The sequence below is a fragment of the Scophthalmus maximus genome, chromosome 12 (assembly GCF_022379125.1).
Source record: "Scophthalmus maximus strain ysfricsl-2021 chromosome 12, ASM2237912v1, whole genome shotgun sequence".
NCBI lineage: Eukaryota > Metazoa > Chordata > Actinopteri > Pleuronectiformes > Scophthalmidae > Scophthalmus > Scophthalmus maximus.
Window position 1 is genome coordinate 15,245,945 of NC_061526.1, and position 20,744 is coordinate 15,266,688.

The window sequence follows — 20,744 nt, forward strand, 5'->3', positions numbered from 1 at the left end:
TTATCACCCGAATGGCACAAAAGCAGCACAACCGGATCCTGCGGAGAGCCTGCAGCAAACACTCGCTGAACATACCGTCAACAGCACAGCCGGAACCTGCCCCCTGTGTCTATTCCACAGAAAACTCTACATTGACTCTTCGGTTAAACGTTTAAAACACGCGTGGTGACTGCACACGGCTGCGTCACCACGTCTGTGTGTACTGACACATATAACCGACATGTAATGTGAGAATTTCTTCCCGGGATAAAGAGAAATTGCTTCGGATTTGGTTTAAAGAAAAAAAGACTTTAACTTTACCTGAGACGGAAATGGTCATGGGGGCTTCCAGGGGCCTGTCATTGTCCAGGTCCCTGCTCAGCCTCAGATCCCCAGTGTCCTCGTTCAACAGGAGCAGACGGAGCTCATTTCCAGACTCAAACTTGTACCGTAGCTTATCCGATACATCCGGGTCATGAGCTGGTACCTTTCCTATTATTCCTGATGGAAAACTGTTGGACTTGTTGGTGACGTAGTTGTTGAAAATAATCTCAAAGTCCTGCAGCACAGGCTTATTGTCATTCATGTCTACCAGGCGGATGTGAACAGTGGCCCTGCTCACAAGTGGCGCTGAGGTGGCCTGCACCACTATGACGTACTCTGTTTTGGTCTCATAATCCAGATCTGTGAGTGCAGTCAGGTCGCCGTTAAAAATGTCCAGCTGGAAAACTTCAGGGATATTCCCCTCCACGATCTGATACATGATCTGAGCATTGGTGCCCTCATCGGGATCCGCGGCAGTGATCCGGGCCACAACGGAACCGACGGGGCTGTTCTCCGACACATCGATAAAGAGCTCATCCTTCTCAAACACTGGAGCATTGTCATTTATGTCTTGCACTACAACATGAATGGAAACCGCTGCTTTCAGTGGTGGAACTCCCTTATCTACCGCAAAGGCCTTGAGATTATACACAGGGACGTTCTCCCGGTCCAGTTTGCGAGCAGTTCTGATGATACCAGAGTAGGGCTCAATGAAAAAATCCCCCTCTCCATCATCGCCGCCCTGAAACGTATAGCTCAACCTGCCGTTCGACCCAGAGTCTCTGTCTGAAGCAGATATCTGGAGAACACTGGTGTAGACAGGTGCATCTTCAAATACAGTCCCCTGGTACATGTCCCTGAGGAACTGAGGAGCATTGTCATTAGCATCAAGGATGATAATCTCCACATAGGTGGTGTCAGACTTCTGAGGGATACCGTTGTCTCGAGCAATAATGGCCAACGTATAGGAGGCCTGGTCTTCATAGTCGATCTCCATTTGCGTCGTGATGGCGCCTGTATCCGGATCAATTTTAAACTGGGGAACGTTGTCTTCCATCACGTACGTGATACGAGCATTTTCCCCTGTGTCCTCATCCGTTGCGCTGATCACCACCACAGTGGAACCCACCAGCTTTTCTTCACTGAGCATCACCTGGTAGTTGGCACTTTGGAAGACGGGCCGATGCGTGTTGGCGTCCGTCACATTGATGAACACCTGTGCTGTGTCATAGCGTGTCCCATCGCTGGCGGTGACTGTCAGGACGTACTGGCGTTCCTGTTTGTAGTCCAAGGGGAGGGCCAAGGTGATGAGGCCGCCGCCGCTCTGGCTGGTGATGGCAAAGCGGTTCCTGGTGTTGCCGCTGGAGATCTGATAGGTAACGACACTGTTGACGTCCCGATCCACGGCTGTCACCGTCAACACGCTTGTCCCCACCACGGCATCCTCATTGATTTTCAGTGAGTAGATTTTCTCTGTAAACGTGGGCACGTTGTCGTTCACGTCAAGCACCGTGATGCTGACGCTGGCGGAGGAGGACATCACTGGTACCCCGTGATCTCTCGCTTCCACGCCGAAGGTGTAGAAGTCTGTGGTCTCTCTGTCAAGCTCTTCGCTCACAGTGATCCAGCCTGTGCTGTTGTTGATGGTGAATGGGAAACCAGGTGTTGTGTCAGTGAGCCGATAATCCAGCCGAGCATTTTCTCCAGAGTCGCCATCAATAGCTTGAATGTGGATCACAGAGTAACCAATGGCCACATTTTCCAACACAGTAGCTTGGAAAGGCGTGCTGACGAACATTGGGGCGTTGTCGTTCACGTCCACCACTTGCACCACCACCATTCCTGTGCCATTTATTAGCGGCGGCCTGCCACCGTCTTGAGCCTTAATCCGCAAGTTATATTCCCTGATCATCTCATAGTCCAGAGGATTGATGACATCGATCACACCGGTGGGGGAGTGGATGTAGAACTGCCCTTTAACGTTCCCACTGATGATGCTGTAATGGACTTTGGCGTTGTTCCCCTCGTCTTTGTCTGTGGCCTCCACTTGGATGACCTTTGTGTTGACTGCCACATTCTCTGGGACCTGAACCACATACCTCTTTTCACTGAACTGTGGGTAGTTGTCGTTCTCATCCTCCACTGAGATGTTGACAGTGGCGGTGGCACTGCGGGGGCCTGGGTCTTTGCCCTGGTCGTTGGCTTCAACAATCAGCTGGTACTGGGACCGCGTCTCTCTGTCAGGCCTCTCTCTGATCCTCACCAGGCCGTTGCGCGGGTCGATTTCAAACACAGAGTTCACTCCCTCAGCGTTCACAATTTTATAAATCATGTTGGCGTTGGAGGGAGCGTCTCCATCAGTGGCCCGTATTGTCATCACTTCGAAACCCACCTCGACATTCTCTCGGATGCTGACGCGGTACTCGGTTTGCTCAAACACCGGGCTATGATCATTGGTGTCGCTCACGGTGACAGTGAGGTAAGAAGTGGCGGATCTCTTTGGGGTGCCGTTGTCTGTCACTGTGACTTTGAAAACGTGGGTGTCTTTGACTTCTCTATCCAATGGCTGGGTGGTGGTTATGCTCCCTGTCTGGGAGTCGATGTAGAAAAAGTCATTGGACCTGCTGTCAAAGAGGGCCTCCATGCTGTACTCCAGCCTCCCTGCCTCTCCATCATCCGGGTCAGTGGCTTTCAGGGTGATAACGCGCGTGCCCGCAGGCTCATTCTCGGGCACGGACACCTGATAGTTGGGGAGCTGGAACTGGGGAGACGCGTTTACCTGTCGCTTTCCCCTGTGGCTCAATCTGCCTGACTTTATCTGGACGGTTTCTGATGAGGAGCCGTGTTGCTCGGGCGCTTTTACGAGCGTCAAACTGAGCAAGGCGGAGAGGCGACCGCCTGGAGAGCTGTGCAACGCGCAGTGCAAGTTAACTTCGGGCTGCCCTCTGTGCTCAAGACACAAGTCCCTGGCCAGGAACAAATCCCCACGCCGGAACACTGCAACCATGTCGCTCCCAGGACATTCAGTGTCCAAAAAGGCGACGCTCCGCGTAAATGCGGGCAAGAGTTCTGTCACGTTCAGCAGCAATTTACCTGCGGGTAAGCAGGAAGTTGCCTCCAGTTCGGAAAGGTGTTTAATGTGAATGTCGGGCTTACCTGTGGCTTTCCTTCTCTTGTATTTAACAGAACAGTCTTTGCCGTGGACAAACACATTAAACTGTGTCAGAACAACGTCCCCAGATGTCGAGGAGCCTGTCCTGAAATAAACAGGCGCAGGGTTCCTCGGTGTGTGCGCGCACTGAACTCCTCCGTGGGACAGGCGGACGACCCCGTCCTGCCTCCCCACCTGGAAAAGTTTCTGGATGAAGTTAGCTGATAAAGTCCTGTCAATTTTGTAAGTCCACCCGGGGCCCAGCGACAGGTTTGCCAAAAGGGTCCCGGGCCGCAGAGTCTCCGAGAGGTGCATCTCCAAACAGCCCGCGAGCGGCACGCTGAGCAGGGCACAAACCCAAATCCAACACATCGGTGGTGACTCCATGCTTCTAAACCTGCCGAATCCCGTTCAACTTCCCCGCAGCACCCCCACGGACGCATTAACTCTCCCTCTCCCAACACTGCGTTTTGCTTTTATTCCTCATGGTGAACTTTCAACGTGGGAAAAGACGCTCGGTGTCCATGGTCTCCGTGTGTCCAGGGCGCGCAGCGGCTGCGTTAACCCACACTGCGTTTTAAAATGAGTACAAAATGGCTCCGTGGATCTCCTCCGCCTCCTCAGAAGCGCATTACCATAAACCTGCTGCGTTCCCCCTCTGGGACGCTTTCACGGGAGGGGTCGGGGGGCGGAGGGGGGCCGCTTCTTTATTCTTTTTCTCATGGAGATTTAGGAAGTGGCCCAATGCGCGCAAGTGCATTGTTATTACAATGGACTGAGAGTTGGGGAGGAAGACAAAAATCCAATGCCTGATAGGAGTTTTGCTCCCTCCCAAACCGTTACAGGTAATGTTTACAATAAATAATAAAGTTTTTAAAAAATTAGTTGAGCTAGGACCTCCAGTCCGAAATCAAAAGTATGTGGAGTTTTTTTTTCCAGCCCCCAAATCACACGACTTTAATCAGCTGCAACTCTTCTAGGAACGTCATTATGAAAGATGAACTTAGTGTCTCACCTTCTGTTTTCAGCAAAACACAGCAATTTTACTAACCAATTATTAATGAGTTATTGCTTTCGTTGAGTTCTTCATGGTGAGATCTCAGCATCATTACAAAGGGACAAAAAAGGGAAAAGGATCGTCCCTCCAAATTTAACTTTATTCTGGATGAGCGTAAAACAAATAATAGTGGAATGTATGAGATATCTTTAACCTCTATTTTGCATTGTGTACCGTTTCCTTCCTTTAGTCATTTTGTTTTAAGAGTTTCGAGTCTGGTCAAGTTTATATTCACTTTAGAGCCTTGCGCAATGCTATATCAAAAATAAAATCTGAATTTAATACTGACATTAGTGTCGTTTGAGTGTCTATGTATCTGTAGTCCTCGTTTTTCTGCACAGTCTTAAGTTAATAAACGACTTTTAAAAAAGGATACATAGAAAGTATAATCTCTTTCTGGGAAAACTGACTTTATAATGAAGACAAATCTTATAAGGCTCAGCCGTGGCTGTTATTGTGATTCATTAAGATATGCTTTATGTTGTCTGTAAAACAATGCTGACCAGAGAATAACAGGTTCACCCTGGAGATTAAACTTGTATAATAGCGCCCCACTGTGGACCAACAACTCGATACCTACTTATATTTCACTCAGTGAGTACCTTATTCAGAACACCATACTGGATATGACCTTCCTTTTCTCTCAAGCCCCACGTCGACATGAAGCATCACATCGTTCCTACAGATTCGTCAGCTGGACAGTCGTGCTGCGATTTTCCTTTTCTACCACATCTCAAGGGTTTTCTGTTGGATACACATCCGGTGACTGAGGGAGACCGCTGAGGAAACTGAACTCAGTATCAATGTTCATGAAACCTGGTTTGACTTTTTTCCTCTGTGACATGGAGCATTATCTTGCTGGAAGTAGCCATCAGAAGACGGTAAACCGAGGCCATAAAGGGAAGAACACGGTCGGATAAGATGCGGCTTTTAAAACCATGATTCCTCTTCCATCGCCACGGCCACCGGCCTGGACTGGTGACACAAGGTAGTTTCGGTCCATGGGTTCATGCTGTTGATGCCAAATTCTGACAGAGAAATCCAGCTCCATCAAACCAGGCTACGTTTTGTTTGTGTCTTCAACTGTCCAGTGTTTGTGAGTCTGTGTCCACTGCAGCCTCAGATTTCTGATCTTGCCTCACAGGGGTGAAACCTCACTTGGTCTGCATCTCTACATCCTCCTCAAAGTTTGATTTGCTGAGTTTCTGATTCCGCTCAGCACCGTTGATTGGATATCCACCTGAATAAGAAGGCGTTGTTCCAAATAAAGTGCTCAGTGAGTGTAATAATAAGGTTTACACCCCAGCGAAAACAAATAAACAAATGCTAATTAGGTTTATTCACTCATTCCTTAATGTTCAATTATTCATAGTTTCCACAACCTTTAAAAACCAAGCCACATGAACAGAAAAGGCACAATTTTATATTTTAAAACAAGGAATCGATAAGTATTATAAAACAGGTGAGAAAAATCAAGTTTAACAATTACATTGTATTTAGTTTCCATTGTAACCGTCGCAAAATATGCCCGACACATATGCCCGTATGTTTCTAGGCAAATATTTCTCCTATATTCATCATCAACTGGCTTTTTAATATAATTCAACCTTAGAGGAGAAAAGTGTGAAGAGACTAGTGAGTACTTTGTTTCTGCTTAAGAAATAAATTTATTTATCAAAGAATAAACAAAGACAACAATTCAAAGAACAGTCATCGATTAATACTGATCACCAATGTACCGCCAGCATCAAATGTTAAATGTGGACGGAGCTGGAGTTTAAAAGTCGTAATGCGTATATTAAATTTTTTTTTAATAGATGTAGGGGTTTGCAGTTGGCTCAGAGGCAGGATGGACATTGTTGACAGCGAGAAAAAGAGAGGAGGGAAGTTTGAATCGGATTTCAAATAAACAAAAATATAATAGGTGTTATCACTCCAAGACTTGTCTGAATCCACAGGACCGTGTCATAGTCATGTCCCACATATGTGGATCCACATGAAGCCTTGCTGACTGACAGTCAAATCCCACCAGAACCATTAAAAGAAGAAAAAGAATCTCCAAAGAGCAGCTTGAGTTTGTTCTGTACCTGACAAAGATGCTGTGAGAATGTTAGAAGTGAAAATAAGAGCTGGATTTCTTTTAAAAATGAGGTTTGTAACCCTTATTGAAGCTCCAGTTTAGGGGCTTGGATGTGGATGGTTTATCAGAACAGACAATTGACGAGGAGGCTACGAATATCAACCCTTTTGTTCTTGTGTCATCAGCATAACTGAGATGTAAAAGTTGAGCAACGATCCGTTGCAGCCTCCAGGAGAGGCATTGGGCCTGTTTTCATGAACAGTGTTGCTCTACCTAATGTGGCGGATGGACCGCATTCCCATTGCAGCCGGGCTGTGGGGTCATCTCAGCTGGTCGTTTCGGGGGTGGGCTGCTCCGTGTGCCGCGCCGCTGCTGCCCACCGCTCTCGGCCCTGCTGGAGTGTGTATTCGCTGGGCCCCAGCTGGGTGATCTTGCCACTACCCAGACACTCGTCTCCTTTGTAGAGCACGGCAAACTGGGGAGGGAAATTGACGGAGAAAAGGAAAAACAAAAATATTCATACATGCACAAATGTATGTATGTCATTATGTTATTGTTATTGCTGCAACAGTATTGCCCCCCAGGAGCGATGACATTGTATTCTGTAACACAGGCGTGTTTCGCTGTGTTACCTGTCCAGGAGTCAGAGCTCTGATTGGCTGCGAGAGTGAGATCCAAACAGAGCCGTCCATGTTCAGAGTTACGGTGCAGGGAGCTTGGAGCACACACACACACAAAAAAAAGTTAGGAAATAATGTATTAGATGCTTTACACCTCTTCTTTTTGATCAGTCTTCGTATTAAATACATCAAACTTAGTCCAAGTTTCAGAAACTTTACTTTAAAAAAAGTACAAATATATGCACTGTATTAAAATTTTCTTCATGGATTGAAGGACTGTTTCCTCAATAAATCAATTGATTGCTTGGTTTTGGAATATCAGTTGAGAAAATCGGAATATGGTGACAAACGTTCATAACAATTGAACAGGGCCTAAAGTGACAACTTCACACTGCATGTCTTGTCCAAACAATTGTCTAAAAGTTAAAATTGTATTGTATAATAGTATTTTCATGTAAAATTAAAAGCAACTGCAGAGAAGTAAAAAGTACAATATTTCTCTCTGGTGTTACCAGACATTTAAATGAAATACTCAAATAAAACACATGTCCCCCAGATGTGCACTTAAAAGCAACACTTGAGTAAAAGTTCTTTGGTTACTCTGCACCACTATCTACAGGCGCTGACAACACAACACTCACTGAGGGGCATCTGGTGGATGAAGCGGAAGTGACAATCCATCATCTGGGTCCGGGCCAGTTCCGGAGGCGGGTCTACTGTTAGCCAGTGGAAGCGGTCCGTCCGCACCGTGTCACGGAACAGAGCTGGGTGATTGGTCGTTGGAGCCTTAGGTTTACAGGAGATTTGAGTAAGTAAGAAATAGGAACGTTCTGAATGCAGCATTAATTAGTGTTTGGGAAAAGGGAAACGGACAACACAACATGCACTGGTTGAGATAAATGTGTTCAGAGAAGCACCAATCAACTCTGAATCAGTCTAATAGGATTGCTGTGGTCTCAAAGGAGGCTAGGACAGAAGGAAATGAAGATACTCCCACTCTAACGACAGAGACAGACTTTCTCACCACTAACACATCTCCTGTTGCAATGTCTTTGTCCACCACAAACCAGGGGTCTCTCTGCCCTCCTATCTTCGCCCGCTGGCCCAGTGTCAGAGTGAACCAGCCTGCATGGACACGGACAAAAAAAAAGAGAAAGGATAGACACAATGTCTATAAATTTAGAGAATACACAAGGACACAGTGAATGGTAAGGCAGAAAAGAGGGAGTTCTTTTCATTGGTCTAACATAAGAGAGTAAGCGTCTCACACACACACACACACACACACACAAACCCTACCTTTGTGTGTTCCCATTACTGTCCCGTCTTCAATGGAGACAAAGTTCCCTGGTTCAGGCTCTATATACTGGACACAGGGGGGAAAAATATACAAGTTTTCGTGTTTTTAAATGATGACTTCTAATAAATAATTGACAAAAAAGACTGGAAGAAAAGGGAAACAGAAAAATGAATAAAAACAAGCCAAATGGTAATGTGAAGCAAATACATGAAATGTAATTTTCTCACCTCCAAAATGAAGTTTTCAAAGTTTCTCTCACCGATGAAGCAAATGCCCATGCTCTGAAAAAACATTAACAAATTTGGATAAGTCACAAGTTCCTATTACGGCATTTCGAATTTAAAGTTTCCTGTTATGATACTAATGATAAATTCTAAAAAATATTTTTTGTTTTTACATTTTTTAGTTGAGTGTAGTACCTCTTTCTTCTGCAGAACGTGGTGAAGTCCTGCTTCGGCAGCAATCTTCTTGACAAACTCCTTGGTGAGTCCGGCGAGGGGGAACATGGCTTGTCGCAGGGCGTCCTGAGAGATCTGACTGAGGAAGAATGTTTGGTCTTTGAAGAGATCTGCTCCTTGGTACAACCTCACCGCTGGTGCAGGGAAGACGAACAAAAACGGATCGTCGAGACAGTTAGAAGGTCCGACCTTAAGACCAGTAAAAACTTCCAAAATTGGACTGGACGACAGGAGTCAAACACTTACGATTCCTGATCTCGAAACGATCTCTGAAGAGCGTCGTAGGCGGAGCTACGTGTGTCTGCTGGAAAACATCTTCGTCTTCCTGCGACGTCCTGGCGTAGTGGCCTGTTGCCATGGCATCCGCACCTAAGTCAGCAGCAGTATACCCCTGAGGTAAAAGTCCTCTTCCACAAAACTTTCGGATCATGTTCGATTCACTAAATCGGTTGTATTCACAGCTCATATTTAAAAACTACTTCCCACTGCTTTGCGTTTAGTTGAACTAGGAAGTCACATAAAGATTAAAACCTCTTTCACAAGTGAGACCGAGCCAAGACGGGGTCAGTTAGCAGCATCATATACACAACAGGACAAGTCAAAACACAGTAACAGCAATAAATATAAAAAAGTGCATAGTATAAAAACAAATCATAGCACAAGACAGTATTATTCAGGTTTGTGTGTGTGGATAAGGGAGCAACTGCAGCTAGCAGACAAGGGTTTCAAGTAGAAGATCAGTGTATGATCTCTACTATGACAACATACCCAGAGTGTTGATGGCATACTTGTGGAAATGGTTGAATTTGATGAGCTTGTTGCATAGTATATCTGGATTGGGTGTCCTGCCCCTCTCATACTCTTTCAACAGATAACTGCAAATGGAATAGAACAGGCCTGGCATGTATAAAAAAAAGAGAAGAAGAATAATAGTAACAACAACAGTAATAAAAGAAGGTTGGCTCAGAGTTTGAGCATGGCAAATACCTGAAAACCTCATGCCAATACTCTTTGACGAAGGACACCTGATGGAAGGGCACGTCCAGGGTGCGACACACTCTGTGGGCGTCCTCACAGTCCCTCTCTGTAGTGCACACTCCTCTCTCGTCCAGAGAGTCCCAGTTCTTCATGAAGACCCCCGTTACACTGAAGCCTTCGAAAGGCGAGACAGTGCAACGCGTTACTATGCTAGCACCTTCGACATTAACGTGACACCCCAGGTGTGTTTTGGTCGTTTATTCCTCACCTCTCCTCTTCAGTAGCAGCGCAGCGACAGAGCTGTCGACGCCGCCAGACATGGCGCACACGACGTGCCTCGCAACGCCCATGTTTTCACATCAAAGTCATGCTCATAAATTGTTTTGTTCTTCACTTGTGTAACTGAGAGGAGTTAGCTAACTGCAGGCGCCGCCATGTTTTATCAGGGTCCGTTTTGTAATAACGTCCGTCTGGAATCACAACGCAAGCCGGAACCTTACGGCTGATGGGGGCAGCACATGTTGTGACACTGTAAACATCGCGGAGTTGAAGCAAAGTCCAAGCAAATTACAAGGTCGGTGGAAAATGCGACAGACGTGCTCATCAAATGTATTAAACTACTCTTTTATATAAAAAGGGAACTGCTTTGGGAATCCGTTGACTTTTGAAATGTTTTATGTATATTATCCGCAAAGACCAGCCACAATTCTTGACGCTAATTCAATATCTTAATATTTACGTTTATGTACAGGGATCAATGAGAGTTAGGGCATTGTTCAGTACAGAAGTGCAATCATATACAAAATGAAATATGAGTAATTTTGCTGTAATTGAACACATTACATTTATATATATATATATATTTGTTTTGCCAAAAAATGGTGGCTACACTATGCAGATGTACGCCTGACATTTGTGTTTCTGACACAGATGGGCGAGGCGTCTGCAGACGCTGTCACCTTGGATCTGCTGCGAGAAGCCAGGGAGACGGTGAGGAGCAGCCCCCTGGGGGTCATCAACACTCCCATGATCCCCTGGTGCCAGACCACCCTGCCTCTCCACATCAACTGCAGCGTCAGCATCAAACTGGAAAACATGCAGAGGACGGGTCGGAGAAAAACACTTGTAGATCTTGCGCACAAATGTCTTGCAGTTCTGAACTGACTTGGTGACACGTCCATGTGTTTTGGATGGGCAGGGTCCTTTAAGATCAGAGGAGTGGCCAATCAGTTTGCCAGGAGGCCGTTGGGTGGTCATTTTGTCACCGTGTCTGCAGGGAACTATGGGAAGTCTTTTGCGTACGCTTCAAAACACTACGGGTCAAAGGGCAAGGTGGTGATGCCCAATACTGCCCCAGTGTCCAGGTCCATCCTCATACAGGTCAGAGGTCATCTCCAGACTGACAGACATAAGCCTTAAACATGAAGAGTATGGGGGATGCATTAACAGATGTGTTTTATCAGTATGTGCCAGATGTTTCCCTTAAACCAAAAATAGACCTGACATAATTTAAAGAAGCATGGTTTAAATCTGTATTACTGCTGAAAGTGGAAAATAATAAAATTGCTACATGCATGGTTTCTAAAATGCGAGCCACACAAGACATACATATTATTAAAATTTCACCATGGGTACATTTTACACATTAGATCTTAGATTAAAACACTCCATACAGAAAATGTCACACTGGAAAGGGCTCTTTCTTACTTGAGGCATTTCTGCAAGTAACAAATTGGCATCACGCCTACTTGATGTACTTTCAATACAAATTTTCAGATAGATCGTTTTGTTTTCTTAAAAACATTCCCTCAGTGTTCATTCCCATTCCCGCAGATGTGTTTCTACTCAGTCTTTGTTTGTACATGGTATTGAAAGCGACAAGTTATTGTCGTCCTCAGAGTTTCGGGGTGGAAGTGGAGCGAGTTCCCAACTCCAGCCTGATGACGGTGGTGAACCGCTGTGTTCGGGAGGACAACATGACATTACTGCACTCATATGATGACCTGGATCTAATAGCAGGACACGCCAGGTACACTCACTGCACAAGAGTGTGTCAGAGAAAAACACCTTTTCAACCATATTGTGACATATTAAATGTCTCAGAAAGTCAGATTACATTACATTAATACACCGTGCTGCCACTTATAGTTACAAAGGCTATATAGAATAATGGAGACAATAACATGTTTTATTAAGCTAATTTCTGGCAGTTAAAATGTGAAAGCCCAACCAAGCTAACATTCATTTAAACCTGTGTGCATGTGTGCCCAGTCTCGGTATGGAGGTGCTGGAGGTGGTTCGTGAGCCTGATGTTGTGGTGGTGTGTTGTGGTGGAGGGGGGCTCCTGGCCGGTGTGGCTGCTGCCATCAAGCTGTCGGGTTGTGAGAAGACCAGGATCTACGGTGTGGAACCAGAAGGAGGTAAAACCTCACCGGCAGCTGTTAAAAGGCTAATCTGCACATTAATCAGATCACAGTGGATATTGAGTTTGTGTTTGTGTTTAAACTCAGCCTGCACCATGCACAAAAGCTTCATTGAGAAGAAACCAGTGGGCATGGACACCAAAAGCATTGCCTCAGGTCTTGCGCCACCTTATGCAGGTACTATGCCAAACCTTTTACTTTTCTCCAGTTCCCCTCCCCATGCTTGTCCCACATTTAAAAGTCCAATTCACCACCAACATTTCTACTTAATTATTGTTGTTGACCTCCCTTTGGCATGGAACTTTTATCATAGTGAGAAATTTACTTACTGTACTGGAAATGACACTGTACCACTTCTTCTTTGGTTATTAAGGGGCAAATACAAACTTCTCTAAAACTGACAAAGAAACAGAAGTGGGATATGCATTTATTTCCAATTTCCTCAATAATTTGTTGTGTTTTGTTCATGGTGATTGAAAAACTGACTTTTCTTTTTCGTTGAATGATTGTCTCTGGAATCCATGTCGCAGCTAATGTTTGTACTTTGGATCCCAGGCAGGCTGCCGTACGAGTTGTGCCAGCGTTACGTAGAGGCAATCGTCCTGGTGAGCGATGAGGAGATCAAGGCGGCGGTGACTGTCCTCTATGGGTCAGGACTGGTGGTGGAGCCGTCGGGCTCTGCTGCCTTCGCCGCCATTGTCAACAACAAGATACCCGAGCTGGAGGGGAAGAGCGTTGTGTGCATTCTCAGCGGCGGGAACGTCGGAAAGGACGAGCTCGCCAACTACCCAGAAGTGACAGACGTCTGCAGCTCTACTTTATGTGACTAGTCCTGACAATAATGTGCCAATGTTTTGCTTCTGAGAAGGAATGGAGGACTAATTATGTGACTACCTCAGTTTGTGCTGCATCACTACATACGATTTGTGCCACAATCTCAAGTAAATCAATACATATTTAATTTCAGTGGAAATGTTTTTTTCCCCCTGTAGTGTGTAGAAGTGGTTTATTTTAATAGCTGAGATTGAAAATGTGTGTTTAAAAAAGCAAACTGTTCAGCGTGAAAATAAACACCCAGGTCCAAGTTATGTGATGCTCTGATATTTTAACTTTTTGAATGTTGCAGTTTTTTTTCAAGTTGATTTAGACAAACAAAGTTGCAGAAAGTTCACTTCTGTCAAAAGATGCATCCAAAGGTTTTAGACAATCAGAAAATTTAAATTTAGATTGACTGTAGACCATTCATGCCAGTGCTGACTGGAATTTTTTTTAACCTTTAGGAGATTTGTCACTTACCCCTTCAGTTAAGCATCTCAAAGCATATCTTCAACTTTCAGACAAAAATGACGCTCACTGGAAGGTTTCAAAGAAATGAGAGGCATTTAAAGTTGCTGCAGGCACCTAAGATGACGCTGAATAATATGCTATAATTTTCCGAGTTACCTGCCAAACTTTGACCTTGTGTTAGTGTCTAACTTTGATATAGAAAAGATAAAAAAGGAAGGAATCAAGACGAGTTCATGAAAAGATGTAAAAAAAAAAGATTTATTTAGCTGAGCTGGGAGGATGAAAATTTCCTTACCCGATATTGATTTGAGTTTGAACTGATTGCAGGAAGGACAATGTTGGCAGACCAGGCACAATGAAGGGAAATAGCAGTATAGGTAAAAGTCCATCTTAACATTGCATATGGGAAAAATGAGACAAGTGTTCAGTAAGAAAAGTTGTGGCATTTCTCATTATAGCTACATTACGTCCTTGATGGCCATTCTGCAAACAACTGCATCCAGTAGAGTCCCACACGTCTCCTCCTGGGGAGCGACTTTAAACAGCTGAAATGGAGACCAAAGAAATGGAATATGATTTCTCAAAATCCTAACTGAAATCTATCAAGTAAATTCCAGAGAGCAAAATCTCAGATCAACAAATACATGGATGTGAGTTATTCCAAAAATAGAGCATTTTTTTAAAAAATATTAGTGAGTGTGCTACAGAATGAAACACATGAATTAAAAGCACTGATGAGGAACCTTTCTGATCTTTGCAAGGTCCGACAGCCAGGACACGTCTTCTACCGGCACCTGTCGTCCGTCCACCTGGGCGGCGATGTCCTCCAGAAGCTGCGACTCGTTTTTGCAGTGAACCACGACCAACATTACAGATTCATCTCCGTCCGAGGTCCCAAACCTTTTAAAGGCCTCTGAAATCTGTTTTACGAAAGGCAAACAATATGTACAGTTGAGATTTCTTTGTGTTTATATGCACATGTTTCTATGGAGAGCCTGGACCAGAGCCTCTGTTGAAAGTGACTTGACGTTACTCTACTATACAGACAACTTCACAGAGACACAGAGCGACCACAAATGTTTGGAGTTGAAAAAAATGCTAAAAATTAGTATGCTCTCACATAATCCATCTGTGACAGGATGATAATAATTCTCCTGTCCAAAGAAAGTTACAGAGTTTGATTTCTAGATAACCAACAGCAGGATTTAACACTGGGCATGCGAGCAATGGTCCAAAGTCGCAACAAATATTTCACTTTCCCCTTAAATAACAGAGGTTGTTAACACTGTTTTGACCAAAACATTATCTTTTCAGAAACATGAATGAACAGTAACGTGAAAAGGGAGGGATGCTACTGATACACAGTATTTCTGGGGCCGAAGAAAGGCAGCATGACAAATGTCCAGTTGGTGTACAGTACTTGCATTATTAGTGGGTGACAGGTTGAAGATAATCTCTGAGTTCAGACTCCTTGTCTTCATTTTCCCAATTAACTGGAGGTGAACCGCTTTGTTGGCAGCTACAAGCACTTGGAAAGGATTCACCAGCTGGAAATCAAAATAAAAACCCAGAGTCTGTTGTAAGAAATTACACTTATCTAATACATCCGCATGGTACAAAGTGATTTCTAAAGATGATCATCACATTTCCTACCATGGTGGGGTTGATCAGAGCACCGTTGATTCTACCGTCCACGGCGCTTTGCCTCAGCTCTGCGGCATTTTTCACCTCTTTGAAAAGCATTTGCGTGACTGTGTGGTCGGGGAAGAGCTCCAGCTCCTGTGTCAGATTCATGCTGGAGGGAATACAAGTGTGACAAACCAGGAGAAACGACACTTTGACGAACGGGATGTCAGTCAGCGTGCTTCACGCGAGGTCTGCGCACGGTGGGAACAATAACACGGTGACACCGCTCAACAGGAAGTTTCCCTCTGAGGGGAAAAAGAAGAAGAAAATCACATTTTCAAATTAATTTATTTTGCAATTCGTTAAATGAATAATTAAGGTAGTTGCTATTTGATACAAATGATCGTGCTAAACTATTTAGCGCAGCCTAGGAACGAATGGTCATACAAGTGGGTTTCGCACCGAGCGTGTTTCGGAAGCGTACCGCGCAGCTGTCAAAAGCCCAAACTCTTCCGTTTACAGAACAACAAAACAACAACAGGGACTTGGGCCAGTGTCCCTCTGAGCGGAGGCTGAGCGTTGATCTTGATAAACGAGTCTAGTCGTGATGCGGTTCACACAACATTACACCAGCTAGCTTCCGGACCGCGTTCTTTTTCCACTTTCGCCTCGCCTCAGGGTTATTGTTGTTGTTGTTGTTGTTTTTTACGGACATGGAGAAATTTGAAGGCTACATCTTCACCGCTCTCTGCAGCACCAACTTTTTCGTGTCCTGCCTGCTGTTCTCCAGAGTCACCCGGGAGCAGCGGGAGCCCTACATGGACGAGATCTTCCACGTCCCGCAGGCGCAGAAGTACTGCCACGGCAGGTTCAACGAGGTACGAGTGTGTTCGGCGGATTAAGTTGTAGTTTATAGCGCAGCTCTTCAATGGCGCGGCAGCTTGCGGGGCTTTTAATCTCCACGACGGATATATAGGATGACATTAGTGGGGGGGGTTATGTGCCTTTATAGTCTTGTAGTGTCCACGCAGGGGAAGCTGTGTCAAGCACATACTCGTTGGGAGGATGAGCATAAACGATCACATCATATCTTAAAGAATAAAGCAGCACACAGAACACTGAATGAATGTACTTCACATACAATGTATTATTGCACAGTAAAATGTAACTCGGAGATATATGCGAGATACTTGTTGATAATGTATTTGATGTTATGAAAAGTGCATTCAACGTACATACATACATACATACATCCTGTCAATACGATTAGTAACAAATATGTAGTGTCTCAGCTTCCTACATTTGCAAGAGACAAATAAGTGATCTTCAGGCTAACCCTCATGACATCACGGTGATGTTTTTTTTAGACAATTTTATCTGGTTTTTACATAATTACAATAAAAATGGTGTTGGTGATAGTAAAAGTCAAGTTGCGATCTCTTTCCCCTCAATCCTCCCACCGACCCCCAACAATCCTTGGGTCTACAAATAAAGGAAAATAATGATGATGATGATAATAATGTTTTTTTAAAAATACCAGTGTCAACAATAGTTAATATAATACGAGCATGTTGCTGACCCTTGTGCAGTGGGACCCAATGGTCACCACCCTCCCAGGCCTCTACCTGATCTCCGTAGGCGTCATCAAGCCCTTGGTGTGGCTCGCCGACCTGACCGGCAGGGTGGTATGCTCCACGGCCATGCTGCGCTTCGTCAACCTGCTCTTCAACTGCGGCAACCTCTACCTGCTCTATCTGCTCATCGGCAAGCTGCACCTCAGGGAGAAGGTACGACCAGCGGATGGTCATATCATGCGTCAGCGATTTATCATTTGTCATTTTCTTGTTTCCTGACGCTGCTTCTCTTCCAGACACGAACGACCTCACGCCGCGTCCTGTCGGCGCTGTCGCTGTCCACCTTCCCCGTGCTCTATTTCTTCAACTTCCTCTACTACACCGACGCCGGATCCACTTTCTTCATCCTCTTCGCCTACCTCATGACGCTCTACGGCTGCCACAAAGCCTCCGCGTTCCTGGGGATGTGCTCCGTGCTCTTCCGCCAGACCAACATCATCTGGGTGGCCTTCTGCGCCGGCACGCTGGTGGCCGCCAAAATGGACGAAGCCTGGAGGGTGGAACATACGAAAAAGAGGGATGAGAAGTCTCCACCGTCGCAAGTTCCCCTGTCGTTCAGCGGCGCTAAGAAAATAATACTGTTCACGATTGAGTTCCTCACCTCGGCCAGTCACGTGAAGGCCGTCCTGCTGGTGGCCTGGCCTTACGCGGTGGTCGGCGTTGCTTTCTTGGCGTTCATGGTGCTGAATGACGGGATCGTGGTGGGGGACAGGACGAGCCACGAGGCTTGCTTCAACTTCCCTCAGCTCTTCTACTTCTTCTCCTTCACACTCTTCTTCTCCGCGCCCGTCTCACTTTGTTACCACCGTGCCCTCCGCTTCCTGCAGGCTCTGAAAAAACAGCCTTTGTTCTTCCTCTCCGTCACCGCCGTCTCCCTGCTCCTGGTGTGGAAGTTCACCTTTGTCCACAGGTACCTCCTGGCAGATAACCGCCATTTCCCCTTCTACGTGTGGAAGAATCTTTATCAGCGGCACGAGCTGGTGCGCTTCCTCCTCGTCCCGGCCTATGTGTTTGCCGGGTGGAATTTTTTGGACTCGTTCAAGTCACGCTCGCTCTTCTGGAGTTTGGCCTTCCTGGTGTGCCTCCTGGCCGCCACAGTCCCCCAGAAGCTGCTGGAGTTCCGGTACTTCATCGTTCCCTACCTGATGTACCGCCTGCACATGCCTCTACCCTCTCTTCCCAGACTCATCCTCGAGTTCCTCCTCTACATGGCGGTCAATGCCGCCACCATTTACATTTTCATCGCAAAGGCTTTCCGCTGGCCGGACAGCACCGCCGCGCAGAGGTTCATGTGGTGAACACGAAGTGAAGCTGGCATTGGAAATAAATCACAAGTAACTTGACTCAAAACAGCGAATCAAATCTTAAGGATTTGTCCAGTGCTACTTCACAGAGAAGCACAACAGGCGTGACATTGTAAAAGTCAAAGGAAAGCCTCTGTCATATCTCAGCAAGTCGTTTCTGACCGGTGTAATCCACAGGTGTTGGGTACACGTCAGATGTCCAGGTTTTTTAAAGGCGACATATTATGCTCATATTCAGGTTCATACTTTTAATTTCCTCTTACTGCCCATTCCTGCAGCTCCTCTTTTCACCCTCTGTTTAAAACGCCTGGATTTATTTTAGCCCCGCCCTCCCATTTAGCCCCAGTTTGCTCTGATTGGCCAGCTGGCCCAAGTCTGTTGCGATTGTCAACCGCTTTCAAAACGTGTAGAGGAGATGTCACGGGCCTTCACCAGAGAAGTGGAGATTCTCAGATTGCAGGCGGGGTTACCCCAAAGGGGTCCAACTGTGACATCACAGAGAGAGATAAATCTGAACCAGTTGTTCAGAGCCAGGCTGTAGGCTTTAGCCACAAACACAAAAATACAACAGGGTGGTCTTTTTTCACAGTGTGTTGGCCGGCAGGCTCCACAGATACACACATTTAAGTGTACAAACACTGAAAAAGTGATTTTTTTGCATAATATGTCACCTTTAATGTTACACTTGTTTGGTTTTCAATCGACAAAGGCTACAAATCTTACGGAAATTCTGCCATTTCACTGTGAACCAGTTCACAATTAAATGACCAAGAATATTCAAAAAGTATACATTTCGTAAAAAATAATCATAGTGTTTTTCTTAGACAATACAGTAAAAGCACTGGCACCAGTCTGAATTGACTTGTGTGTAGAAATGGGTTCCTACTATACCTAAACTCTGGTTTAGACGTTGATTCTTGTCCAGGTTGGGGAAAAAAAGATCATGACAAAATCTTTTTTTTCTTATGACGAACAGTTTTGTACAGTAAATGTAAACATTGTCGGAAGCTCTGTGAATCAATCTTTGACATGACCTTTGACACAAAGTATGTTATTATGAAAGAGACCAAAAAAATGACAGCCATATATAAATATAAAATCCCATATGTTGTAATTACGTTTTTGTAGGGGTCTAAATTGAACATGAACCACTTTTTCCCTTTTTAACCTTGATTTGTACTTTGCCAAGCCATAAGGATCCACCAGAGCTGATTCGCAAATGTGTTCATTTAAATGTCTGCTTGTCTGTCATGAAGTTTTTATACTTTGTGGTTTCATTATGAAAGATAACGTCATCTTGACTACTGTGTGTTTCTGTACCGATTAATTATTTCAAGTTGATCTCAGTCACAATAGGACATGATTCCAGGTGTGGTTCAAGCTAATTTAGGTCGTGATGAGAAAATTCAGTCAAATCTCAACTTGACTTTCATTCTTTCTGATTTAATTTCATCAGTTTGTTTTTTTTGCTCTAACTTGTATCTGAGTCTTGTTTCTGTGTCAGTGTTTTTTGCTCATTTGTTGCTTGTTGTTTCTCATGTTCCACACCCTGTCCATCCACCTGTACGCTGCTCCACCATTGATACAATCTTATGTAAAGCTTTGAATAAAATGACTCATGCGACACAAAGTCTTAAGTCTATTCATTTTAAATATATCTTTAAAAATGTGTGTATATGAATTCAGCATGTACAACAAAAAGTTATTGCTTCATCATATTTGCTTCATCAGTTATTGCTTCATCATATTTGCCTCATTTTAAAACACGTGTTCACTTTAGAAATATTGAGTATATAGAAGATATCTGTTAAATATGTTCATCATGCAGATTGGGCTAATAATTAATTAATGGGATTAGATCCACAAGTTCAGACAGATTTTCTGAGCCTCACATTGTGTTTTCAAGGGAGACAAATATAAATAAAACAAAGGGTGAGGGGGGAAATACCTCACCCCAATCTTCATAGCCCGGAGATCCTTTGAAGGAACTCTCACGGACACAGGGAGAACATGCAGACTCTACACTGCGAGGCCCTGGACTGTCCGAATCCAGAACCTTCCTGCTGAGAGGCGACAGCACCAATCTGCATATGTCTTTGAAACCCAGAGAGCCTTGAAGAAACTCTCACGGACACAGGGAGAACATGCACACAGTAAGGAGTTGGACTGTCCGAACATGGATTCGAACCCAGAACCTTCCTGCTGAGAGGCGACAGCGCTAACCACCACACCGCCGTGTCACCTCATGGACGCAACATCATTGAGGATGCGAAGAGCAGGGGCATGAAATAACCAAAGATGGTTCTTAAACAGGGTCAAACAAAGTGTAGCAAGTGTATCCAGGTGAAACTTCCTGTGTTCAAATACGGTATGAAGGAGAAAGGTGAGACTAATATGTTAAAAGGTCGTGTGCACTGCATTTCTATAGGAATCCTACAGAAATCATTATTTTCAAAAGGTAAAGACGCATGCATGCCATTCCTGAAAATTAGCATCACCCCTACAGAGGGGACTGTTTTCATT

The 20,744-nt window shown here is 45.0% G+C and overlaps 5 protein-coding genes across 8 annotated transcripts in view; 2 read left to right on the forward strand and 3 right to left on the reverse strand.

Moving 5' to 3' along the window:
- Positions 1-4,059, reverse strand: part of celsr1a (cadherin EGF LAG seven-pass G-type receptor 1a) — a 79,654-nt gene extending 75,595 nt beyond the window's left edge. For all 4 annotated transcript variants that reach the window (XM_035611850.2, XM_047336326.1, XM_047336324.1 and 1 more), the window contains exon 1: positions 301-4,059. In XM_035611850.2, coding sequence (XP_035467743.2) covers positions 301-3,841 — 3,541 coding nt within the window. In that variant the 5' untranslated portion in view covers positions 3,842-4,059. The remainder of the gene's footprint in view (positions 1-300) is intronic.
- Positions 4,060-5,914: 1,855 nt separating this feature from the next.
- trmu (tRNA 5-methylaminomethyl-2-thiouridylate methyltransferase) lies at positions 5,915-10,416 on the reverse strand. The gene is made up of 11 exons (XM_035610879.2): positions 10,216-10,416; positions 9,957-10,122; positions 9,738-9,844; positions 9,216-9,338; positions 8,931-9,103; positions 8,739-8,792; positions 8,511-8,577; positions 8,236-8,336; positions 7,853-7,997; positions 7,224-7,306; positions 5,915-7,066 (listed from the first exon to the last, which is right to left on the reverse strand). Exons 1-11 carry the CDS (start codon positions 10,295-10,297, stop codon positions 6,917-6,919), a joined length of 1,251 nt encoding a protein of 416 aa, XP_035466772.1. The 5' UTR covers positions 10,298-10,416; the 3' UTR covers positions 5,915-6,916.
- Positions 10,380-13,458, forward strand: srr (serine racemase). Its single transcript, XM_035610891.2, has 7 exons — positions 10,380-10,521; positions 10,878-11,055; positions 11,146-11,327; positions 11,846-11,976; positions 12,219-12,367; positions 12,458-12,547; positions 12,926-13,458. The coding sequence occupies exons 2-7, from the start codon at positions 10,878-10,880 to the stop codon at positions 13,198-13,200; spliced, it is 1,005 nt and encodes a 334-aa protein (XP_035466784.2). The 5' UTR covers positions 10,380-10,521; the 3' UTR covers positions 13,201-13,458.
- A 443-nt stretch (positions 13,459-13,901) lies between these two features.
- tprkb (Tp53rk binding protein) lies at positions 13,902-15,561 on the reverse strand. Its single transcript, XM_035610903.2, has 4 exons — positions 15,311-15,561; positions 15,082-15,204; positions 14,401-14,577; positions 13,902-14,202 (listed from the first exon to the last, which is right to left on the reverse strand). The coding sequence occupies exons 1-4, from the start codon at positions 15,449-15,451 to the stop codon at positions 14,116-14,118; spliced, it is 528 nt and encodes a 175-aa protein (XP_035466796.1). The 5' UTR covers positions 15,452-15,561; the 3' UTR covers positions 13,902-14,115.
- Positions 15,562-15,748: 187 nt separating this feature from the next.
- alg10 (ALG10 alpha-1,2-mannosyltransferase) lies at positions 15,749-18,773 on the forward strand. The gene is made up of 3 exons (XM_035610866.2): positions 15,749-16,161; positions 16,873-17,070; positions 17,154-18,773. Exons 1-3 carry the CDS (start codon positions 15,997-15,999, stop codon positions 18,213-18,215), a joined length of 1,425 nt encoding a protein of 474 aa, XP_035466759.1. The 5' UTR covers positions 15,749-15,996; the 3' UTR covers positions 18,216-18,773.
- The last annotated feature ends 1,971 nt before the right edge of the window (positions 18,774-20,744 follow it).

Excerpts from the sequence above, each read along its gene's own strand:
- tprkb (XM_035610903.2), bottom strand. The coding sequence starts at position 15,451 with ATGAATCTGACACAGGAGCTGGAGCTCTTCCCCGACCACACAGTCACG. Across the intron at positions 15,205-15,310 it reads CTCTGATCAACCCCACCATG|CTGGTGAATCCTTTCCAAGT; the intron begins GTAGGAAATGTG and ends TTTGATTTCCAG. Across the intron at positions 14,578-15,081 it reads ACCTGTCACCCACTAATAAT|ATTTCAGAGGCCTTTAAAAG; the intron begins GCAAGTACTGTA and ends TTCGTAAAACAG.
- alg10 (XM_035610866.2), top strand. The coding sequence starts at position 15,997 with ATGGAGAAATTTGAAGGCTACATCTTCACCGCTCTCTGCAGCACCAAC. Across the intron at positions 16,162-16,872 it reads GCCACGGCAGGTTCAACGAG|TGGGACCCAATGGTCACCAC; the intron begins GTACGAGTGTGT and ends ACCCTTGTGCAG. Across the intron at positions 17,071-17,153 it reads AGCTGCACCTCAGGGAGAAG|ACACGAACGACCTCACGCCG; the intron begins GTACGACCAGCG and ends CTTCTCTTCCAG.
- srr (XM_035610891.2), top strand. The coding sequence starts at position 10,878 with ATGGGCGAGGCGTCTGCAGACGCTGTCACCTTGGATCTGCTGCGAGAA. Across the intron at positions 11,056-11,145 it reads GGAAAACATGCAGAGGACGG|GGTCCTTTAAGATCAGAGGA; the intron begins GTCGGAGAAAAA and ends TTGGATGGGCAG. Across the intron at positions 11,328-11,845 it reads CCAGGTCCATCCTCATACAG|AGTTTCGGGGTGGAAGTGGA; the intron begins GTCAGAGGTCAT and ends TGTCGTCCTCAG.
- trmu (XM_035610879.2), bottom strand. The coding sequence starts at position 10,297 with ATGGGCGTTGCGAGGCACGTCGTGTGCGCCATGTCTGGCGGCGTCGAC. Across the intron at positions 9,104-9,215 it reads TCGTTTCGAGATCAGGAATC|CGGTGAGGTTGTACCAAGGA; the intron begins GTAAGTGTTTGA and ends TCCCTGCACCAG. Across the intron at positions 8,578-8,738 it reads TTGAAAACTTCATTTTGGAG|TATATAGAGCCTGAACCAGG; the intron begins GTGAGAAAATTA and ends CCCTGTGTCCAG.